The 23962-nt window shown below is 32.6% G+C and overlaps 1 protein-coding gene and 1 long non-coding RNA gene across 2 annotated transcripts; one reads left to right on the top strand and one right to left on the bottom strand.

The window, feature by feature from the left end:
- The first annotated feature begins 7379 nt into the window (after nucleotides 1-7379).
- On the top strand, nucleotides 7380-11271 carry LOC112286190 (uncharacterized). The gene is made up of 2 exons (XR_002970952.3): nucleotides 7380-8506; nucleotides 9707-11271. It is a non-coding gene; the product is annotated as an uncharacterized LOC112286190 (long non-coding RNA).
- Nucleotides 11272-12619: 1348 nt separating this feature from the next.
- Nucleotides 12620-13790, bottom strand: LOC112286189 (17.4 kDa class I heat shock protein). Its single transcript, XM_024527866.3, has one exon. It carries the CDS (start codon nucleotides 13365-13367, stop codon nucleotides 12906-12908), a length of 462 nt encoding a protein of 153 aa, XP_024383634.1. The 5' UTR covers nucleotides 13368-13790; the 3' UTR covers nucleotides 12620-12905.
- Nucleotides 13791-23962: the final 10172 nt, after the last annotated feature.

Below are 23962 nucleotides of genomic sequence, written 5' to 3'. Positions count from 1 at the left end.
TAACTTGGCATATAATCTTATATCTCTATGTTTCTATAATCCGTGATGAACATGAAGTTCATATTTTTATATATTCTTAGAATAGATTAAAATATTATTTAAATAGTAAATAACAAAATCATCTAAAAATTCACAAAAAATATTATTCATAAGATGTTGAAAAGTGGCCGGTACATTTGTGAGTCTAAAAGGCATGAAATTATATTCAAAATGTCTATACCTAGTTCAAAAAGTAGTCTTCTATTCATTTCTTTCTTTGATATGAATCAAGTTATATGCTCCTTATAGATCTATTTTGGTATATATCTTTGCTTGATTGAATTGGTCAAGAAGTCTTGAAATCAAAGGCAAAGGCTACCTATTTTTTATGGTGATCTTATTGAATCCTTGATAATCCACATAAATCTGTTGTCATACTATAATTGATTATAGTATATAATAATTAGTTAAAACGTATATTATATTCATAAGTCTTGGTATATGTTGGAATAGTTAATAGATTAATTTAAAGATAGTGGATATAAAAATCTTTATTTTGAATTTTATTTATTTTGATTAAAGCATTTAAAAAAATTATAGAACCTAAATATTTAGTATGAAGCCTTGAGAAGAGATTAGAGCCTAAAGATAAAAATCTTAACTAATAGGAGGCTTATTGGGAGGGATGAAAGCAAGACATGGTTGGATGAAGTCAAGGAATGGAGATCTTCATTCCTATTGGTTGAAGGCCATACCCAATGGACTTCAAGGAGGCTTCTTGAGGTCTTATTAGGGATTAGGGTTTTTTTTCGAAGTCATTTTAGCTTTGGAGGCTATAATCAGTAAGTTTAGGTTTTAAAATATGGATTGGATGTAAATTTTTTGTAATTTGGAGTTTTAATGAAGGAATTATTGGCACTCAAAATTAAGGTGTCAAATTCATACCTACTGTCAGTCTTTGGGGCATAACATACATTAACGGAGAGCAACAAAGGATCAGCAACTAGGGCTAAATAGAGCACTTTTTTGACTATACTTTTTATATATTGTTTGATGAATTTGGAGTTTGGATGAAGAAGTTGTAGAGAGTTAAGATCATTACATCCAAATCAAAAGTAGTAAGTAAGTGATTTTATTCATAGTAATGGTTGGAACAATATTTTAAATTTTTGGATGAATTTTTAGCTCAAACCTTTAAAAAAAGATAGATTATTGTATTAAAAAGATATATATATATATATATATATATATATATATATTTTGTGGCATTTGAGTAGTTATTTTGTGAGATATGAAGAATATTGCACACAGGTGTAAAAAAACTAAGATTTGAAGCTACTGTTAGGATTTTGGTGATATCCTAAGATTCACAATAAATTTGTAGTTGAAATTTGTTGTGATAGTTTTTAAAAGTATATTAATACTTTTTATAAATTTTGAATGTGTTTTAAAGGTCCGATTGGAAGTTATGAGTTTTTAAAGTTTGAGAATAATATCCTAAAAGGATATTTAAGGATTTAGAGATTAAATCATATTTTGGGTGTTTTTGGAAACTTAAGACTTATATATTTGGTGTAATATCATGTAAAAGTGTTATATATATATATATATATATATATATATATATATATATATATATATATATATATATATATATATATATAAATTTTTTCTTTCTTATCTCAAGACTTGATTGAGCAATTAGTGGCAACAAAGAGCCTAGTGTTTTCTTAAGGCAAACTCTTTCTTTTCTGATAATGCAAAGATCCATCTTCCTTCTTCTTAAATAAGATAAGAGCTTCGGCTAGAGATTTAAAATTGTGTATGAAGTTCTATGCCAAGTTCTCATCAATATACTTCTCTAATGTAGCCAACTCATTCTATGATAAGTAATAGATTGGTCCGAATGGTAGTTGAGCTCGATCTTGTAGATCAATTGAACAATCATAAGGTCGATGCTCTGAAAGAATATCTACATTCTTCTTTTCAAAAACATCTTGGAATTCTTGATATTGGCTAGGAATACTACTTGATGATTTTTCATCATTAAAAACGGGCATAGCATATATAGCAAAAGATAATCTTTTTTTTGTAGCATGCATAAAAACTCTCATACCTACTAATAAAGGTTTGGATATATTAAACTTATGTACTTCTACTTCACTAAACCAATCTTAGATTTTATTACCAAAAAAATTAAGATTATGAGAAATCCAATCTATTTGAAGGTTATATTTTTTTAGCCATGATAATCCTAAAATACTTGGATTGTAAGGAGATCTTATTACATTAAATACTACTACATTGTTATGATCTTTAATTGTTATATCTGAAGGAAAAATCCGATAGGTAACATTTTTAAAAAATAACAAATAACCATCTATGACTTCTATATGTACGGATTTAGTTTTCTTGACTAAAGGTATTTTTTGATTTTTGACAAAATCTTTGTTTATAAAATAGGTTGAAGCTCTTGAATCTAAAAAAATAAAGATTTTGTGATTTTTAGGTCCTAAATACACATCTATTATAAAATAAGATGAACGATCTGAGAAGAGAATAGGATCTTTACTAGATATTGTACCTGATTCTACCTGTACGGTTCCTATTGTAGCTGGAGAAATTCATTTTTTGACACATTATCTTCTTTGGTAATTAAGCTCCTCATTTTGTAATTGCATTGCTTCTTTGAACAATATTGAGCACTGCACTTAGCTTCTCTACAATATAAATACAAACGCTCTTGGTGACATCAAGTCTTTTCTTGTTCCGTAAGAGGTTTTAAATGTATTGTATTGATTTGCATTAGTTTTGGCTTTCATGAATATATTTCAAAAAACTTGAGAATTATTGCCATTACTTGACTTATTCCTCTCAAATTAAGTCTTTATTCTTGATATCTTTCAAATAATTGATTGTTACATGCAATGGCTTGAGCAATAAATTATTTTAAAGATTTTATTTTTAGCATTGTTAATAACAAATCTTTGACGCTATCCTTCAATCTATATCGAAATTGATTCATAAGTGCTTTGTCATTCTAGTCCATGTTGTAAGCAAGGTTTTGGAATTCAGCAACATATATAATGGCTGATTATGATCATTGTTATAAAGATAAGAATTTGATTTTTACTACTTATTTTCGATCACTTTCTCCAAATATAGCCATAAATACTTTTGAGAATGAATTTAAATCATAAAGAAGTCATGAATCATTTTCTATGAAAGGTGCAAATAAAAAAAGAACACTTCTAGATATAAGTGTACCTATGAAGCTGACTTGACTAAATCCATTTACATATTGGAAAGGATGTAACCTTAAGTAGAGCTTAACTTATTGTAAAAATCCTCAAAATTTTGATCTTGTTCCATCAAACTTCTCGGGCATACTAATTCTTGCCTCTCTTCAACTTGTAGATGCAAGATCTCCTAAATTTGGTTGTAAGATTGATCGACTTGTTTATCTTAACTGTATAATTTCTTGATGTAGACTCTTGACTTCGTCCATAGGAATAGAAGTAGTGCTTCCATGATTGACATTGGTGATGTGTGAAATTTTTACCTTAAGAGTGTTGAGAAGCTTGTGAAGATCCACAATAGTTGCAAATCTATTCTCGATTCTACTAGAAGTAGCATCCATAATCTTTTTTTTATAGTCAATTCAAATATATCCAAAAAATTGAATTAGAAGAGGATAATCTACAATCTCTAATAAAAATTTCTACAAAGAGGGATAATCCACTATCTTTAAAGAAACGTTCATTGTTAGAAAAAAAAAAAAAAAAAAAAAAAAAAAAAAAAAAAAAAAAAAAAATGTTTAAAGGTAGATAGTCTGCAATCTTCAAAATACAACAATAAAAGTGGAGTAATCCACTCACTTCCAAAACAAGATAGAAATAATATATTAGTAGTCTTATCAAACTATCAAGGATATGAATCTCAAAGAAAGAAAATCCTCAATGCACTCTTATATCATTGAAAAGAACTAAAAAATCACTCAAAGATGGTATATTACTAAACTAGAATGGCTATTGTCAAAGACAAGAAGACTAAAAAGTCTTGAAATAAGACTAAGGATTAGAAAGATATTGACAAGAATGAAGGCTTCACTCTTACCTCTATATATACTCTTTACTAGGAACTATGTGGCGATGTCCTATAGGACCTCTAAAATGTGTTGACTTTGCTAGCCACATGTCTTAACTTGCAAGGTAAGTTATCTATATATGCACCACATAGTTAGCTTGTTCTACAAGTTACCAACACGTGGTTAACTTGTTGACCAAGTTTCTATCCTACAAATATATCTAAAGTCAAAATCACATTTATAAAGCTTTTAGGAAGCTTTTCTATAAAATTTTATAAAATTAATCTTTATTTACCTACTTCGATTTAATCATATAAGTAACTATTGGAATAAATGTATATATTTGTGACATACTATTCTGCAACCTATATCGAAATTGATTGATAAGGGCTTTGTCATTCTAGTTCACATCGCAAGTGAGGTTTTAGAATTTAGTATCATATATAGTGGCTGATTATAATCCTTGCCATAAAGATAAGAGCTCAATCTTTTCTATTATTTTTCAATCATATTCTTCAAATGTAGCCATAAATACTTATAGGAATAAATTCAAATCATAGAGAAGTTGTAAATCTTTTTCTATTAAAGGTGCAAACTAAGAGAGAGCACTTCCTAATAGAAGTGCATTTATAAATCCGACTTGAGTAAATCCATCAAGGTATTGGAAAAGATGCAATCTTAGATAGAACTTGAGTTGTTGCAAAAATCCTCAAAATTTTAATCTTGTTCCACCTAACTTCTCAAGCATACTAATTCTCGTTTCCATCATACTTATAAAATAAAAAATCTTTGGATTTGGTTGTAAGGTCAATCTACTTACTTCTTTCAATTGTACAACTTCTTACCACAGACTCTGAACTTCTTCTATAGGCATAGGCATAGTACCTCCATGATTTACATTGGAAATACATGAGATTTTTACTTTTAGACTATTGACAAACTCATGAAGTTCTACAATAGTTGCAAATCTATTCTCACTTTTGCTAAGAGTAGCATCCATAAGTTTTCTTCTATAGGCAATTCAAAAAAATTAAAAAAATAAATTAGAAGAAGGTAATCTACAACCTCTAATAAAAATTTCTATAAAGATGGATAATCTACTCTCTTTAAGGAAAATAACAATATTAGAAAAAAAGATTTTTTATTTAAAGATGGGTAATCCACAATCTTTAAAATATAATAATAGAAGTAGAATAAGTCACTCACTTCTAAAATAAGATAAAAATAGTAGGTTAGTACTCTTATCAAACTGTCAAGGATATGAATCTCAAGAAAAAAAAATCCTTAATACACTCATGTATCACTGAAAGGAACTAAAAAGTCACTCAAAGATGATATAATATTAAACTAGAATGGCTTTTGCCAAAAATAAGAAAATTAGAAAGTCTTGGAACAAGACTAAGGACTAGAAAGGCATTGATAAGAATGAAGAAGGCTTCTTTCTTATCTCTATATATACTCTTACCTAAGAGCTATATAGTGATGTCTGATAAGACCTCCAAAACATGTTGATTTTGTAAGACATGTATCTTAACTTGCAAGACAAGTTTTCTATATGTGCACCACATAGTTAGCTTGTTTTCCAAGCTATCAACACATGATTAACTTGTTGACCAAGTTTCTAACCTATCAATCAACTACAAACATATGTAAAGTCAAAGTAGTGTCTATGAAGCTTTTAGGAAGCTTCTCTAGAAGGTTTTATGAAATTAACCTACTTTTATCTACTTTCATCTATTCCTACCTAATCATATAGGTATTTATTAGAGTACCTATGTATTCCCATGACACCATGATACTACTCTTTTTGAATTATGGTACAAAAAAAAAAAAAAAAAAAAAAAAAAAATCAAACATTGTTCATCTGTATACCTTTGATAGCCATTGTTATACAAAAAAATTTAAACTATTTTATGTCAAATTTGATAAAAAAAATCAAGAATATATATTTATGGATATATTATCAAAGACATAAACCTTAAAGAAAGAAATACTCAATACATTCTTATGTCATTCAAAAGAATTAAAAAATCACTCAAAGATGATATAGTATTAAACTAAAATGGCTATTGTCAAAGATAAGAAGACTAGAAAGTCTTGAAACAAGACTTAAGACTAAAAATGCATTGATAAGAGTAAAGAAGGATTCACTATTGCCTCTATATACTATCTAACTAAGAATTATGTGGTGATATTCTATAAGAGCTCCAAAACATGTTAACTTTATAAGATACATATCTTAACTTGCAAGAAAAGTTTTTCATATATATACCACATAATTAGCTTTTTCTATAAACTATCAATATGTATGGCATGTAGTTAATTTGTTGATCAAGTTTCTAACCTATCAATCAACTATAAATACGTGTAAACTTAAAACTATATCTATGAAGCTTTTAAGAAGGTTTTCTAGAAGATATTATGAAATTAATCTATGTTTATCTACTTCTATTTAATCATATAAGAAACTATTGGAGTAAATGTGTATGTCCATGACATTACCCTCCCTTCTCAAACGTGATTTTAAAGAGGAATAACCATCATCTTTTATAGATCTTTCAATTCTTCATCTTAATTTTGATGGATGTTGTTGATGAAAAGTCTCAACCATCTTTGTTGCATTTGCAAGATTCTTTACTGGCTCTCATATCTACGTCAATCAACAAGATATCTCAACCTATTTTTGTATGGTCTTAAAGCTAAGACTCCTTCCATCTTGAATTTTTTATTATTATTCACTTTTTTAAGAAGATGTGGCATTTGTCTGCTTTCCAAGATATTCATTGTCTTATTTGGCTTAAGAAAAGATACATGGAATATGTGATGGATTTTTATAGACTCTTATAGATATAATTGATAAGTAACAAAATTGACTTGTTAATGAGTGGAGATAAACATCCAATTTTTGTTTCATTTTGTTGTAGTATGTCGTCAGTTAGAGTTTGATCCACCTACAATCAATAGCACTCTCCAAAATGGAGGCAAAGTACATAGCTATAGCTGTGGTTGCCTCCAAGTTGGTATGGCTTTGAAACCTACTACATGATCTACAATAATATAATCACCTTGCTTAGAATTAGAATTACCTAGACATGCCTGGAGGAGAAACCTCAGCCATAGGATGATGCAGTTAAGGGGGTGTATTGAAACAGAGTGAACAATGTAACCACACCATGAATACATCAAACAGAGCAATCAAAATGAAATTGATCAAACAAAGCTTCATCCAATTCAGAAGTGACGTGAAGCTTCATCCAATTTAGCTACACGACCTTCAACTGGATAAACAATGTACCACACACGCATAGTGTGTGATTTATTCAATATATTATTTTATGAAACAGTCAATAAGTAATTCTAATAGCTTTGATTCAGCTGGGAGAGGATCAAACAACCCAACAAGTGTTGTAACACACTCTGTGGAATTGAGCGTCGAATCAAAAACTGCAAGTATTTTCATTGTTCATTATTGAGTCAAGAATTGGTATTTACACTGCACCACAAGTTGTTCTCTTTGTCTACAAAAGTGGCACGGTCAATGTGTGACTTTTATCAACCCTTTCTCTCACATCGACGTCAAGTGAAGCCTGCCGTTCAGGTGCTCTCCCTATCTCTATGTGCATGTCTTTCACTTAGGAATAATTATGTCTCTATACAAAAATGCAAAGAATCTGTCTACTCTAGATTTGCTACGCCTAATTTTTAGGGCTCTCGTGGAGATTTGCCGATGTGTAATCATATCTTGTCTAAATTGGGCTGAGAAAATCATTGTGAGTGATTTGTTTGTTGAGAGCTCCAGCGGGTCGCTCGTGCGTGGTTTGCCGGATTGGTTGTTCCATGGATCGATATGGTTTAGAGTGTTGTCTAGATGATTTGCAAAGGCTGCTTTTCTTGCTGCGCATTAACAAGAAATGGCGCAAGGAAGTTAAGTCGAATCTGGATTGGTGCTGTCTTCTCTTGGATGAAGTGATGTAGTTTGATATGTTTCCTTTGCACGCGTAAAATTAGATTCTTGATCAGTTTCATCGCTCCTGAGTTATCACAATAAAGAGGAGTGGAATCATTTGAAAAGATGCCGAGGTCACGCAATAGCTCCCTAACCCCCATGATTTCTCTTGCTAACTCCGTGAGCGCGCGGTGCTCCCCCTTGGTGGTGGATATTGCCACGGTGGCTTAGAGTTTACTCCGCCCGGATGTAAGTGTCTCTCTAAGCTCAAGGAGCATGCCCGAAGTAAATTTTTGACCATCCAAGTCACAAGCCCAATCAGAGTTGGCAAAGGCTTGGAGGTCGAGGTTATTTTCTTTTGAGAATGAAATCCCGTAGGTTGTTGTGCCCTTGATACGCCGTAGAATTCTTCTCGCGGCGTCCATGTGGGCTGCAAGTGGCGATGTCATGAATCTGCTTAGCATCGAAACGGAGCATGCGATATCTGGGCACGAGTGAGAAAAATTAAGCTGCCTACTAAGCTTTGATGTTCTTGCTTATTTGTTGGTGGAGAATTCATTTCTAGTTGTAATTTTGTGTCGCTATCCATTTAAGTGCGACATGGGTTGCATGCTTGTAAGCCATGCTTGATAAACAATTGTTCAACGTTTCGCTCTTGATGGATAAAAATACAATTTTCAACATACTGAAAATGCAGTCCGATGTAGAGTATTGAGATGCTGAGAGCTGACATTTTATATTTTGCCTAGAGTGCTCGTTCAAGTTGAGAGAGCTCTTTGGTGGCGTAGCCTGTGAGCATTATGTCGTCTACGTAAAGAACTAGGATGACGTAATGGTTCGTGTTTGTGACCTTTGTGTACATATTATGATCGTTGTCACTTCTTCGTAAACCTATGCTTCATAGAAAATTATCAATATCAAGATACCAGGCTCTACCAGATTGTTCTAGTCCGTACACAGCTTTCTTTAATCTGCATACTAAGCTCACTTGGCCCTGTTTGATAAAGCCCTGTGGCTGCGTCATAAACACTTCCTCCTTTATGTTGCCATTTAGATACGCTGCTTTCACATCCAGATGCTTAAACTGCCATGCTTTGCGGGCTGCTAAATCTGTCATAATCCGTTTTGTTTTCCACTTCACAGTTGGTGAAAAGGTTTCATCAAAGTCAATACTTGGTCGTTGTTGGAATCCTTGAGCTACTAGCCAAGCTTTGAGCTTCTCTTTCTTCTGATCTGCTGAAATCTTCGTACAAAATACCCACTTAGTGGTTACCGAGGTCTTACCTTCGGTTAAAGGTTTTAACACCCATGTGCCATTCAAAATGAGAGAATCATACTCTTCTTCCATAGCCAGGCACCACTCCAAATGTTTATTTGCAATCTCAATGATTTCCGGCTCCGGTGTCGCCGTGATGGTACTGAAGATGTAATTACGGTACCTGATCGGTGCTGTTCTCGTCCTCATGGAGTGCCTCGTTGGTACTGGAGTGTTTGTGTGTTCTCTTTCCTTTTGATGCACAGTAGGTTGAGGTTCTGCGATAGCGAGCGGGGTCGTCATCTTGTGCGGGATGCGGCATTGTTGGCTCTCTCCCTTTAGTAGGTGTTTTGTCTTCTTGTTGGGGATCTGTATGTGATATGTTCTTATCGTTGATTGAAGAGAGGAAATTGAGCATTTCTGTTGGTGACTCTCGCAGGTCCGTGTGCTGAACAAATGCCATCTCCGATTCATTGAATTGAACAACTTTTGTTACAATGATTTTCTGTTTGTCTAGATCGTAGAGAACATATGCTTTAGAAGCGGAGTCATAACCTCCCATCATGCATAGATTTCCTTGGGGGTCCATCTTGGTGCTCTTTTCTTTGCGCACATGGGAGTACGCCAAGCATCCAAAAACTTTTAGATGCTTGAGGTCCACAAGTTTTCCTTTTCTTGTCTGAATTGGAGGCGTTCCGACATTTGACCTCGTCAAGCTGATGTTGATCAGGTATACTGCTGTACTTACAACTTCTGGCCATAGATCTACTAGTAGATGAGCATCTAAAGCCATCGTGTGTGCCCGGTCGAATATGATTCTATTCATCGTCTCCACCACTCCGTTTTGATGCGGGGTGTGCGGGGCGGTTAACTGCCTGTGTATTACTGCTCTTTCGCAGAATTGCAGGAATTCAGTGGACATAAATTTGCCTCTCCGGTTCGTTCTGAAGAACTTGATTTTTTGCTCATTTCTGTTTTCTATGTAATTCCAGAAATTCTTGAATTTTTTAAATACCATGTTTTTCATTTTCAGAAAATGTACCTAGGTCATCCTTGTGAAGTCGTTAATGATGGTAAAGAAATAGCGAGATCCTCCTCTTGAAACTTGTGAGAATGGTCCGCAAAGATCCGTGTGGATTAGTTCGTTCCTAGTTCCTGCTTGGGTTGTGCTCTCCTTTGGCGCAGCCGCTTTGTGCGTCTTCGTGCACATTAATCACATTAAAATAACAAGTAACGGGGATGTATAGCATACTTGGAGTTTTTGTTATTAATATGTGAAGCGTTTGGAAGTTGAAGTGTTCGAGTCGTTTGTGCCAAAGCATTGCGGGATTTGTTTCGGTGTGGCTTGCTGCAGTTGCTGGTGATGCGTATTTGGTGATGTTCGTTTCAAGCAATGGTAGAGGAGGTGAAATGCTTGGTGCGGATAGGCGATAAAGACCCGTGGCTGCGTCGCGGATTCCTGCTGCCACTAGCTTTGCCGGTTTGCTTTGCGTTACAATCTAGCATCCCGTGGTAGTGAAGACTATGGTGCATCCCCCATCTGCAATGACCCCCACCAACAATAGATTTTTACGTACGTCGGGTACCCCAAAAAACATTCTGGTTGCATCGCCGCATCGTATCGCTACTCTTCCTTCTCGCCGTGCTTCATGTGTCGTGCCTGTTATGGTTTGAACCTTAGGTTTCATGGGTGTCATCTTGACATCATAGGGGTTTGATCTAGAACTGGTGACATACATAGTAGCGCCGGGTCTAGATACCACTCCTCATCATTGCGGTTGAGGTTCAAGGCGAACATTGCTATATCCAAAAGTCAAGCTCAGCGTCATTCTCATCTATTTTCTAGTGCGTTTGTATCAGTTCTGAATTTTTTGCTACAATATTGACTTTCGGTCGATTTTGAGCATTTAGCATTTGTAGTCGTTTGGGGCGTAGGCACTCATTGGCAAATTGATCCCAATCTTTGCAATTGTTGCAGCGCCTATCCCTTGGCAGCCTTTTGTACTGTTTGGTATTTACATCCTCTGTTTGCCCATGACGTTGGGGTTTGCCTACTTAGTCTTGCCTTCTTTTGTAGTTTTTTCATCTTGTCTCATAGGGATGGCTCATAGACGTGGTTCTGAAATATTAGTGCTTCCCTTTTTTATGATTTCTTCAAGTTTTATAAATAAAATATAATATATATATATATATATATATATATATATATTTGGATTAGTTAGTTTTTTTCAAAATTTGATAAATTAGGAATATTTAAGATTTATTTGGAGTTGATTAGAGTGTAATAAGATATATTTAGAGTTTTTCTAAGATTCATAAGGTGTACCTAGGATAATTAGAAATATTCTTATTATATTCAAGATTGCCAAAAAAATGTTTTTAAACACCTTGTGCATTATACTCCATGCATTCATATACTAGTTTTCACATAATACAACGTACAAACGGGACATATTAGAGCATTGGTCAAACGCTAATGGCAAAACCACACCTGAAATTAAAGAACCAATTGGCCACCTACAAGGTCAGGGTGTCAAATTTCAACTATCTCCAAGAGGGTAGAGAAATAAAAAAAATCCTCAAATCCTAGTACCATACAATAATGTGTAATGATGGTTGCTAAGAGAGTGGTTTAAGGCTTGAGAATTGGAATGAAGATCCAGTATGGCATGCTATTTCAGGGAAGGTCAAATCATCAATCATGCAACTTAACCAAGGCCAAAACATAGTTTTCAGACTCGAAACCTTCAACAATATTGATCGTGGTTGGAGTATAATAAATTTGAATGGTAATTTGATGCTTTACATCAACATTTACAAAAAATTCTTGTAGGATTTTAAGAGGTATTGAGCAAATATCCTTGACTTTGAGAATTCAGGGGGCCAAGATTTGGTGATGTGTTAAATCTTTCTTTATTCTTTTTCTTTTATGTTCTCATTTTCTGTATCTTTATTGTATCCTTATCTTTTTTTAAAAAAACATACAACCAGATACTTCCAATGCTTAAATTATGTAAGTGTGTATAGAACAATCATATTAAACAAGACAACTCATATCCGAACTTAACGGGTACTGGTGTACTCAAAACTAACTACCCTAGCAGTGGTCATCAGGTTGACCGCAACTACAAAACTGGCGTAACCTTACGATATATCAAGAATTCCTTCGGCAGAGCCATGACACCACGACACGATCGACATACACCGCAAACTCATGAAGGCCAGAATCCCTGCATAAGCAAACTTTGATATTGTGTCTGACAAAAGAAACCTTCCAGTTCATCAGTTTGGACATGAGCGAACCGTCACATCGAACACACACACACATCCGACCACATCACCCTTCACAAGCTTGCGATTAACCGCTCTAAGCAGCATGTCTCTTTTATTCACATTCTCCTTCATTCGTGTACAATGGCCCGGGGCGGCTCCATCGCAAGCCCCAGCGTTCACAAGTATCTTCCATCATTCACATCCCTCTCATTCGTTTCACACATTTCAAAGTCACCCTGCGCATGCTGCAGGATGCTGCCTATTCCTACTTCCGCACTGTAACAAATCCCGCGACAGCGCTCGTTCCCGTTTCTATGTACACCTTCCGCGACCCAGTATGTAGCACACCATCACACCTTCACGCCTCACGCGATCTCTATCTGGCGCACTTGTGGCTTCGGTTCCTGAAGCTTGGGAACTGTCACCGTCAGAACTCCGTCCTGCACCTGCGCCTTCACTTCGTCCGTGTTGGTGCCCTCCGGCAGCCGGAACCGTCGCATAAAACTGCCCTGCGCACGCTCCACCCGGTGCCAGGTATCGCCCTTCTGCACCTCCTCTTTCTTCCTCTCGCCGCTGATCTCCAGCGTCCTCCCCTCCACCACTCGCACTTTCACCTCTTCCTTCTTCAGCCCAGGCAGGTCCGCTTTGAAGATGTGCGCCTCCGGCGTTTCACGCCAATCGATCCGCGTGTTCGCCACGGCCTGCGCGTCGCCTGCAAATCGCCGGGACGGCCCGCCCTCCAGCACCGAGAAAGGATCCCACACACCGCCGAACTCGAAGGGATCGAACACACTGTTGCCACGACCGCCGAACAGCGATAGAGCCATGTCTGCCTCGACCTCTCAAGAACGCAGGACCCGAAGAAAATGCACTCAACCGCGTCTCACCCCAAGCTGCGACCTAAGAGCCTCGGAGTTCAAGGAACGGCCGACCTACTTGAACGAATAACCTCCCACAATGGACGCTCACAAAAATCTCAGCTGCCAAACTATCTCTCAGAAAGCTGAAGACCACAACTGGACACACTTCGTCAACCACACTCCGATCGTAACAACTCAGTCCGTGTTGCAATCAACGATGCGCGCTCTGACGCCGAGAGCCACTATATATACTACTCCAGAATGCACAATGCAAGGGCGGACCGAGGGAATTGCAGAGGGCGTCGGAAAGGAAGGAAGCAAGGAAGAGTGTAGAATTGGAAGCAGATGGTTCCCGAGCATTCTCGACTCACTCCAGGGGACCCTCTCGAAGCCTCCAGGGCCTCCCTGCCTCGCCCGCATCCTTTGCCACTTTGGCATCCATTGTGCTGACTTGGCATCGCCGACGTGGGCACTCCGGGTGTGTTGTTCAGGACGGTGTGAGGGCACTTGGCTGCAGTGTCGACTCCAGTCTACTTCAGCTCTACCGTAGCTCCAGGACCGGTTCAGGGCGTGATACCGTGTGGAAGGGTGGGTCCCTGACTCCGTGGTTGGTTGGTGCAGCAGAAGCCCAAAGTAACAATAAGGAATATGTTTGACATTGGTTTCAGAGTGATGTTCACATTCTTGTGAATGACCAATACATGCCCCAGTGACTGATGAGTACATGCCCTAGTGAATGATGGACTATGTACTAATGAGGATCGATAATAGCAATTTCTTTATATATATATATATATATATATAGATATCAGTTTTGGATGGATGTGTGTACTCATGGTGTGTGGAATTAGTCATAAGAATGTTGAATTACAAAGTATTCATTCAAGTAGTTTGCATGCACCTATGAATAAACTTTGCCATCTTGTCACAACTGGAGACATATTGACGGCACAAGTATTTTTCATATTGACTGCACTGCAAAGTACGACTCAGACGATGAGGAGTGGCACAAATGCGATTACAACACATACACTTTACTCATTTCTTGTACCACTTTCAAGTTGCATCACAACGCAAGATGTCTGGGATCAATTATCAGAAGAGCATAAACATAAAAGCAGTGAAAGTATACATGAGCTTCAACGGCAATTCTTTGATGCTAAAATTGAGCATGGTCAATCAATTTGCAGTTTTATAGCTCAACTTGAGCTTATAATGAGTGAGTTACGAGAATTGGGTGATACATCATTCTCGGATGCGTTTATGATTTCTAAGCTTACAGCAAATCTTCCCGCTATCTTCGATGGATTACCACTGCCTGGGAAAGTACATGCCTTGAAAAACATAGACCATATATTTGTTGTTGTGAAAAACATAGAAATGTAATTTTTGTAGAATCGTAATTTAAAATTTGGTAGCATGCATTCTTCCTGATATTACTTGAGCATATGTAGCATTGGCATGGGGGGGGGGGGGGGGGGGGGGGGATGGATAGCCGATAGTAGCGCAACAGAGCATATGACTGATAAGCTTCACTGGTTTACAAATTATAAACCTCTACCATCTGATGCGATAAAGCTGTCGAAATACCTGCTGGGCACAAATGCTATGTAATGGGGACAGGTGATATCAAGATTTTAGTTCAGCTACCTCATTCCACTAAAATCCATCTCCTATAATAGGTTCTCTATATTTCAGGGTTTGGTCGGAATCTTATCAGCCTTACGAAGGTTGCAAGTCAGCATAAAATATAGACTCTTTGCAAATACTTGACTTGCGAGTTTATTTTAAATAAAACTATTATAATGACAAGCCCTGTGCTTCAAGGATCTTATAATCTAAATTGTACATTTTTGCTTCCTCCAGCAGTTATCTCTTATGCAACCTCTTATTGCAACATTCCATCTCCAGAAGAACTACAGAACATTCAAACATGGCATCTTTGTTTGGACCACTTAAATTATGATATGATAAAAAAAGATCAATATCAATGGTTTTGTAACTAGTATTTGACTTAAATCTATTGAAAACCCAGGATTATGTTTTAAATGTTCTTTTGACAAATCTCATGGAAAAACATTTTCTAAAAGTTTAAATAACATTTGAACTACATTATGTAGCATGCTTATTCATAGTGATATTTGTGGCTCCATGAATGTGCCATCTCATGGAGGATCATTATACTATATTTTATTTAAGATGATTCTACATGTTATTATTATTATTATTAAATATTTTTCAAAAATCAAATGCAATAATATGTTTTTAGAGGATTTGTAAAACCATATTCAGAGATACTAGTTATAAGATTTTTACTTTACAAATGGACTATGTAGATGAATTTTGTAGCCAATGCTTTAATGATTTTCTACATGCAAAAGGCATTAAACACAAATTAACAGTATCATATACTCCAAAGCAAAATGTTGTTTTAATGAGAAATAATTGTACAATAATAGAGGCTATTAGAAGTATGATATATCATGCTTATCTAAATCCTGCATTTTGGTTGTTGACAATATAGTTTACACCTTAAATTGTACATGCTTTCATCTTCTTCCAAATATTATTCCTTTTGAGGCTTATACTAGTAAAAAAAAAAAAAAAAAAAAAACCCTCTCTTGCTCATATGCAACTATTTAGATATAAGGTTTATACTTATATACTTAAAAAATTACAAAAAAAAACTTGATGAACAAAGTTGCATTAGATTATTTGTTGGATATTTTGATGAATCTAAAGCTTATTGAATCTAGGATTTAACTCACTAACAAGTAATAATTAGTTGAGATGTTATCTTTGATAAATACAATTATATTTTAGAATTATCATTTACAAAACATATATCTTTTAGCACAACTTCTTTTAAAGTTTCTTTCCAAAAATCTTTTTAGTCATTTTTACAAAAATCAAGTTTGGTTTCTACAAACTCACTTATAAATTTGAGAACCACAAATATACATCATAATAGTGGCACAAAAAAGCTATGCATACAAAGTATCAATTCTTTAGTTAATAATAAGACCTACAAGCTCAAAGATTTGTCTTTGAAAAAGAAAGCTATAAATTGCAAATGGATTTATACACTCAAAACTAAATTTGACAACATTATTGATCAATTCAAAGCAAGATTGGTCTCAAAAGATTATTCACAAAAATATGGTATTGATTTCACGTAGATCTATTCACCTATCATTAAATATCATTCCATTAGACTAGTTCTTTATATTGCCACAAGCCAAGATATGCACATTTGTGAATTCAATATAAAAATTGTTTTCTTACATTGCCAACTTGATTAAAAACTTATATAAAGCAAGTCTGTAATTTCAAAAATTCTTAATTTCTAAAAAAAGTATATTATTTATACAAGGCTTTATATAATTTGCAATAAACTAGCCATGCATGAAATCAATGTATTGGCCAATTTCTTGTTATTTAAAAACTTAAATAAAACTTTACGGATCCATGTGTTTGTTACTCAAATACTATGAATCAGCTCATCATTGTCATGTTTGTTGATGATGGCCTTTGTTACTATTACGACCTTCAACTTATTAATTATGTGCTAATAAAAATGAACAATATATTTAAAATCAAAATAAATAATCTAAAGATATATGTTGGTTTAAAAATTAAAAAAAAATTGAATTGCGAGACTCATATTTATACACCAATGTGCTTACTTGGAAGGAATTTTACGTGACTATGGCTTTTCAAAATTATCCTTGATTTTTACACTAATTAATTTTAATTCTATTTTTTGTAATATTAATTTTGCTAACATTGAATAGATTAAAAAATTTTATTTTTTCAATATTGTTAGTAGTCTTCAATTTGCATCTATAAGAACTTGACTAAATATTTCCTAATTTTTAAGTAATGTAGTACATTTTAAATCAAAATTTATCTAATTACATTGTAATCTCATAAAACAAATATTTTACTATATTTGAGCAACTTTGGATTTTAAACTTATCTAATATTAGACAAATTCTTCAAATGTTCTTATTGCATTTGTTGAAGTTGACTATACAACTAATCTAGATGATTAAAAATTGCAAAGATGCTTTATTTTATTTTTAAATAGAAGATCCATTAGTTAAAAATAAAAGAAATAAAATTATTTAATTGATAGTTCAATCTACTCCAAATATATTGCCTACTATATGGTTGAAAAAGAAATTATTTGATGTTGATGAATATAAATAAATCTTGGCTATATTCAATAAAAATCTACCATTTTTTACTCTAATTTACAAAGTATAATTATATTGGTAGTTAATCCTAAGTTTCATTCACGCATTAAATATATTAATATAAAATATCATATTCTTTGACAATAAGTTTAAAATGGTATTTTAAAAATAGATTATATATCCACTAATACAAACATAGCCAATATTTTTACAAAAGCTTTAACTCTTGACAAATTCAAGATATTGTTAAATTTTCTAATTCTATATTTATATTAATTCTTCACTTCTTTATTGAAGTGGGAATATTAAAATATATTATAATATCAATGGAAAAATTATTTTTTAGTAGGAAATTAATAATTAATTTATTATTAATAAAAAATAATAACTTTTTATTGATATATTATATTTTTTAGAATAAAAAATTATTATTATTTTTAATATTTTCAATGTAGAATTTTATGAGATAAAATCAACCATACTTTGATCCTAACTCAAATCATGTAACAATTAAAGATGCATATTTTAATATCGAGTTTCATTTTATATACCACTTCAAAATATATAATATAAGGGCAAATTGAGGGAATAGCTGATTAAGAATTTTATAAAATATGATCCATTCTTGAGCAGCATTCTATTATAGAATATATTAGAAATGATCCATTCTTAATTAGCCTCTTATTTTTATACCTTAAGGTGGTCTATTTATATGCAACTTGATATAAATCATTGATAATTTTTGATATACTATGGTCAAAAATAAAAAATTTGTTCATTAAATTGACAGCTAATGATGAGCATGATTGAAAAATACATGTATTAAGAATGGATGTGGGTGATATTTTAAAAATTATTTGTATATTAGTTTACATAGAAAACATGAAAAAGTTTTAAAAGGCTCTAATTAAAAATTAAATACAATTAACTTTCACCTCATATTCTTTAGATTTGTAGCTCATGTAATTCGTGAATATTAATAAGTTTGTGAGTAAAAACATATTTTTCAATTTATTGTATTTGGCTAGAGTATGTGCATATAGAGTATTGATAGACTTAGAATTATAATATAATTATCATCTTCATATTAATATGACTTGACACATTGTCACATAAATAGGAGCTTTTGTACATAATTGGTAGCTCAATTTTAAAGCTAAGAGATTTGAACAAATACATTTTGCTTCAATTCTATAATATTGTGGAATAATTTAATGCAAATTTAGAGAGTTGAGCTAAAATTTAGCTTTAAAAGTAATAAAGAAGACCATGCACTTTATGAAGGGAGTTATAGCAATAATAGAAGTGAATTTAATTCTTTTATTGAGATTCAAATTAAAAAAATTATGAAGTATTTGAGATTTAACAATTATATAATAAGAATAGGAGAAGTAGCCAAAGTGGCAAAGTTGAAAAAAAAAAAACAAAGATAGGAAGAAAAAATTTGAATAGACAAGGTTAAAAAAATAGTATTATAGAGGGTAGAAAAGAGGCTAAGAAGGCAAAAAGAAAGGTATATGCAATAGAATTATATATGAATTTCAAAAAAAAATCTCAATACATTCTTGTGTCACTTAAAAAGACTAAAAAATTAATCAAAGATGGTAATATATTGAATTAGAATGGCTATTGTTAAAGACAAGAAGACTAGAAAGTCTTGAAATAAGACTAAGGACTAGAAATGTATTTACAAGAATGAAGAAGACTTCACTTTTGCTGCCATCTATACTATTTAATTAAGAGCTTTGAAGTAATATTCTATAAGACCTCCAATATGTGTTGATTTAGCAAGACATATTTTAACATGCAAGACAAGTTTTCTATAGGTGTACTACATAATTAGCTTGATCTATAAGCTACCAATACGTGTGATATGTGGTTAATTTTTTGATCAAGTTTTTAATCCATCAATCAACTACAAACAAGTGTAAGATCAAAATTGCATCTATGAAGCTTTTAAGAAGCTTATTTAGAAGATATTATGAAATTAATATACTTTTATCTCTTTCTATTTAATCACAAAAGTAACTATTGAAGTAAATATATATATATTTGTGACATTACCTCTTCTTTTGAAACAAGTTTCATGAAGAGAAATCATCATCTTTTATACATCTTGCGATTTTTTATTTTGATTTTGATGGATGTTGTCAATGAAAGTCTCAATCTTCTTTGCTATATTTGTAAGATTCTTTGCTAGCTTCTATTAGCATTTACTAATATCATATCCATACCAATGTTCAAGATATTTTAATCTATTTCAATATTGCCTTGAATCAAAGACTTCTTCCACTTCAAACTCTTGATTATTATCTACTTCAATAAAAGAAGTTATATTTATCTTCTTTATTAAATATTCATTGTCTTATATGGTTCAAAAAGAATTATATAGAATACGTGATGAATCTTCATAGATATCAATAAATATAATTAATAAGTAATAAGATTGATTTATTCATAAATAAAAAAAGATCTAAACCTATAATAATTTAGCTAGTCATAAAGATGAATAGTCTTAATATTGTAACAAAATAATCATATCTTATCATTCATATTGAATTATGCTTGTTCCTTGCAATTGGCATCTACATTGATCTTTTATTTTTTTTGGGCTTCTCCTAATTGTGCTTTACTTGTTGCAATTAGCTTTAACAAATAATTTGTCAAATCTTCTAACTTAAGATTATCAACTTTTAAAGGTAAAAAATATCAAATTATGGATGATAACCATAATTAATAAAAAAAAAATATGTTTATTGAGTAGAAATATGTATTAAAGTAATATATAAAATTGTAACAATAGCAAAAGAATCATCCATTAATTTTGATGATAGTTGATGGTACACCTCAAATACTACTCCAAAATTTAATTCATCTATTTTATTTGCCTACTAGTTTGAAAATAAAAGATCTAAAATAATTTTATGTCCATCTTTAAAATCTTAAAAATGATTATATAAAATCTTTATACAAATTGATTCCTTCTATTTAATATGATATCCTCTCAAAGGCATAAATCTCAAAGAAAGAGAATTCTTGATACACTCTTGTGTCACTAAAGAGAACTTGAAAGTCACTCCAAAGGTAGTGTAATATTAACTAGAATGGCTATTGCCAAAAACAAGAAGACTAGAAAGTCTTGAAACAAGACTAAAGACTAGAACGACATTGACAAGAGTGAAGAAGGCTTCACTTTTGCCTCCATATATACTCTTAACTAGGAGCTATGTGGCAATGTCCTTTACAACCTCCAAAACAGGTTGACTTTGGTAGCTATATGATTTAACTTACAAGGTAAGTTATCTATGTATGCACCATATAGTTAGCTTGTTACACAAGCTATTATACGGAGTTAACATGTTCTACAAGCTACTAACATGTAGTTAACTTGTTGGCCAAATTTTCAACCTATAAACACATCTAAAGTGAAAACCGCATCTATGAAGCTTTTAGGAAGCTTTACTAAAAGACTTTATGAAATTAATCTATATTTACCTACTTCTATTTAATCATATAAGTAATTATTTAGATAAATATATATGTTGGTGAAATTACACATCTTTCTAAGGACTAGTTTCACAAGGAGTAGTCTTTATATGTTGAGGAAGTCTAAAATGTGACAAATTGTATTTGCTACAAACTCTAATATTTGCTCTCTTTGAAGATGGTTGATAGGCCCTTTCAGCCATTGATAGTGTCCCATATTAGGGCGAAAAAAATACCTTGTTATTTTATCATTCTTGAGACTTTCAAAACTTTCTTCAAATAAAACATTTGAAACACCATCAAGAATTGTTCCTACTTCTAATAAAATCACCAAACAAAGAGAGTCTCTTCCAAGGTCGTGATACCAAACATGTTGTATCTTCCTATTTAATTGAAGAAGGACATATTGTTCTAAAGGATCTTCATCTTGATTTCGTCGTTGAGAAGATTGTGACAATTATAATGTCTCATTTGATAAGTCTGCAAATGAAAGCTCTTAAGTTGAATCTGCTAGTTGTTGGCTCTCCATCTCTTTAGCGTCACAAATACATACAAGCTACAAAAAAAGATACAAGGTAGAATATTATCTTCTTTTGATCTTATTTCTTTTATAGGAAAGATTTGTAATTTTTTATCTTAATTTTGATGGATTTTATTAATGAAAAGCTTCAACTTTCTTTATTACATTTTCAAGTTTCTTTGATGGCTCCTATGTCTGTTCACTAATATCATATCCATGCCAATAAACAAGATATTTCAATCTATTTTGGTGTCGCCTTGAATCTAAGACTTCTTCCACCTCAAATTCTTGATTATTATCTACTTCTATAGGAGGAGGTGGCATTTGATTTCTTTCCAAAATATTTATTATCTTATATGGCTCAAAAAGGGATACGTAAAATACATGGTGGATCTTCATAGACTTTGATAGATATAATTGATAAACAATATGATTTATTTGTTTACAAATAGAAAAAGATCTCAGCCTACGATAGTCCAACTTATCATAAAGATGAGTACTCTTGATATTGTAATGAAATAACTATACCTTGTCATCTATGTTGAATTGTGGTTGCTTCTTGTGATAGACATTTGCATTAGTCTTTTGTTGTCCATGAGTTTCTTTTAATTGTATCTTCATTGTTGCATGTAACTCTCAAAAATGATTTGCAAAATCTTCTGTCGCAGGATTATCAACTTTTGAAAAGTCAAAAATATTAAGTTATGGATGATAACCATAATTAGAAAAAGAAGAAATTTGTTGAATAGAAGATTGTACTAAAATATTATATACAAACTTTGCCAATAGCAAAAGAGTTGTCCAATCATCTTGATGATAGTTGATGGTATACCTCAAATATTGCTCCAAAATTTGATTCACCCATTCCATTTGTCCATCACTTTGAGGATGAAAAGTCAAAGAAAGCTTTATATCCATCTTTAAAATCTTAAATAGGATTCTCTAAAATCTTAATACAAATTAAGTCTCCTTATCCAATATAATATCCTTTGGCAATCTATAATAGCGATAGATATTGTCAATAAAAATCTTAGTTTTTTCTTTACTTAAAATAGATTTTGTACATAGTATAAAATAAGCCATTTTGGTGAAGCAATCTATGGTTACAATATGGAGTCATATGAACTTAAAACTGAAAGATCTGTAATAAAGTCCATAGAAACAGAAGACCATGGTTGTTTTGAAATAAATAATGGTTGAAAAAGTCCATAAGGTCGATGGTGAGAAGTTTTGAATCTTAAATAAATATTGCATGATTGTACAAAGGCTTTGACTGCCTTCTACATTTGAGGCCACCAAAAATCTCTAGATATAAGCTCTAAAGTCTTGTTGTATCCAAAATGTACGGTAGCTGGAAAATCATGGCAAGCTTGAAGGACACGTAATTATGAATCACCTTCCAGAATATATAGGCAATCTTTGAAATATAATAGGTTGTTCTTGAATTCAAACTTTGAAGTCTCATATGACTTAGAAGAATTATTCTTGATATTATAAAAAAGAAGATCAGAAGACATATTTGATTGAATATACTTAACAAAGTTGAATCAACAATCAATGTTGATTTAATTGCTCAAAGATAAAAATGCTTGGGCTTCAAGAGGATTATTCTTTGTTGATCAAAAGATACATCTCTTTCTTTTGGTGTAAGATATGAACGTCTAGAAAGGATGTTTGATAGACCTTCTTGTTTTTTGGATTGATATGTATTCTTGAAATTGAATTTAGATAAAGACATACTCCAATAAGCTTGACAACTATTCAAAACATGTATTGACATGAAGTACTCGAGGTTCTTATCATTTATATATATGGTGATTAGACTTGAGGCACCTTCTAGATAATGATGCCATTTTTTAAATGAATCTATGATTGCAAGAAGCTCTTTGTCAAAGATCTCAAAAATAATCTTGGCTGCTAAAAATTTCTTTGAATGCAAAGCTATTAGGTGGAATTTATCATCTATTCCCATTTGTGACAACATGGCACCTATAGCAAAGTCTGATGCGTTTATTTCCATAAAAAATATCTTGGAAAAATCAATACAATGCAAGATTAGTGCAAAAATAAAATCCTTCTTTATAGCATCAAATGATGCTTCTACTTCTTTTTTCCACTCGAATTTATCTTTATAAGTCAAACGTGTAAGTAGAGCTGCAACTTGAAAAAAATTCTTGATCAATATTCGATAGTAATAAATAAAGCCTAAAAAGTATTGCACATCTCATATTGTTTTTCAAATCTTTCAATCTATGATAGTTTGGACCTTCTTGGGATCTATCATAAGGCCTTTGTTAGAAATGATATATCCTAAAAAGTCAACTTGAGTAGTATAGAATACACACTTTTCCAACTTG

The sequence above is a fragment of the Physcomitrium patens genome, chromosome 8, assembly GCF_059467195.1.
Source record: "Physcomitrium patens ecotype Gransden chromosome 8, ASM5946719v1, whole genome shotgun sequence".
Taxonomy (NCBI): Eukaryota; Viridiplantae; Streptophyta; class Bryopsida; order Funariales; family Funariaceae; genus Physcomitrium; species Physcomitrium patens.
This window is presented reverse-complemented; position numbering and strand designations above follow the sequence as displayed.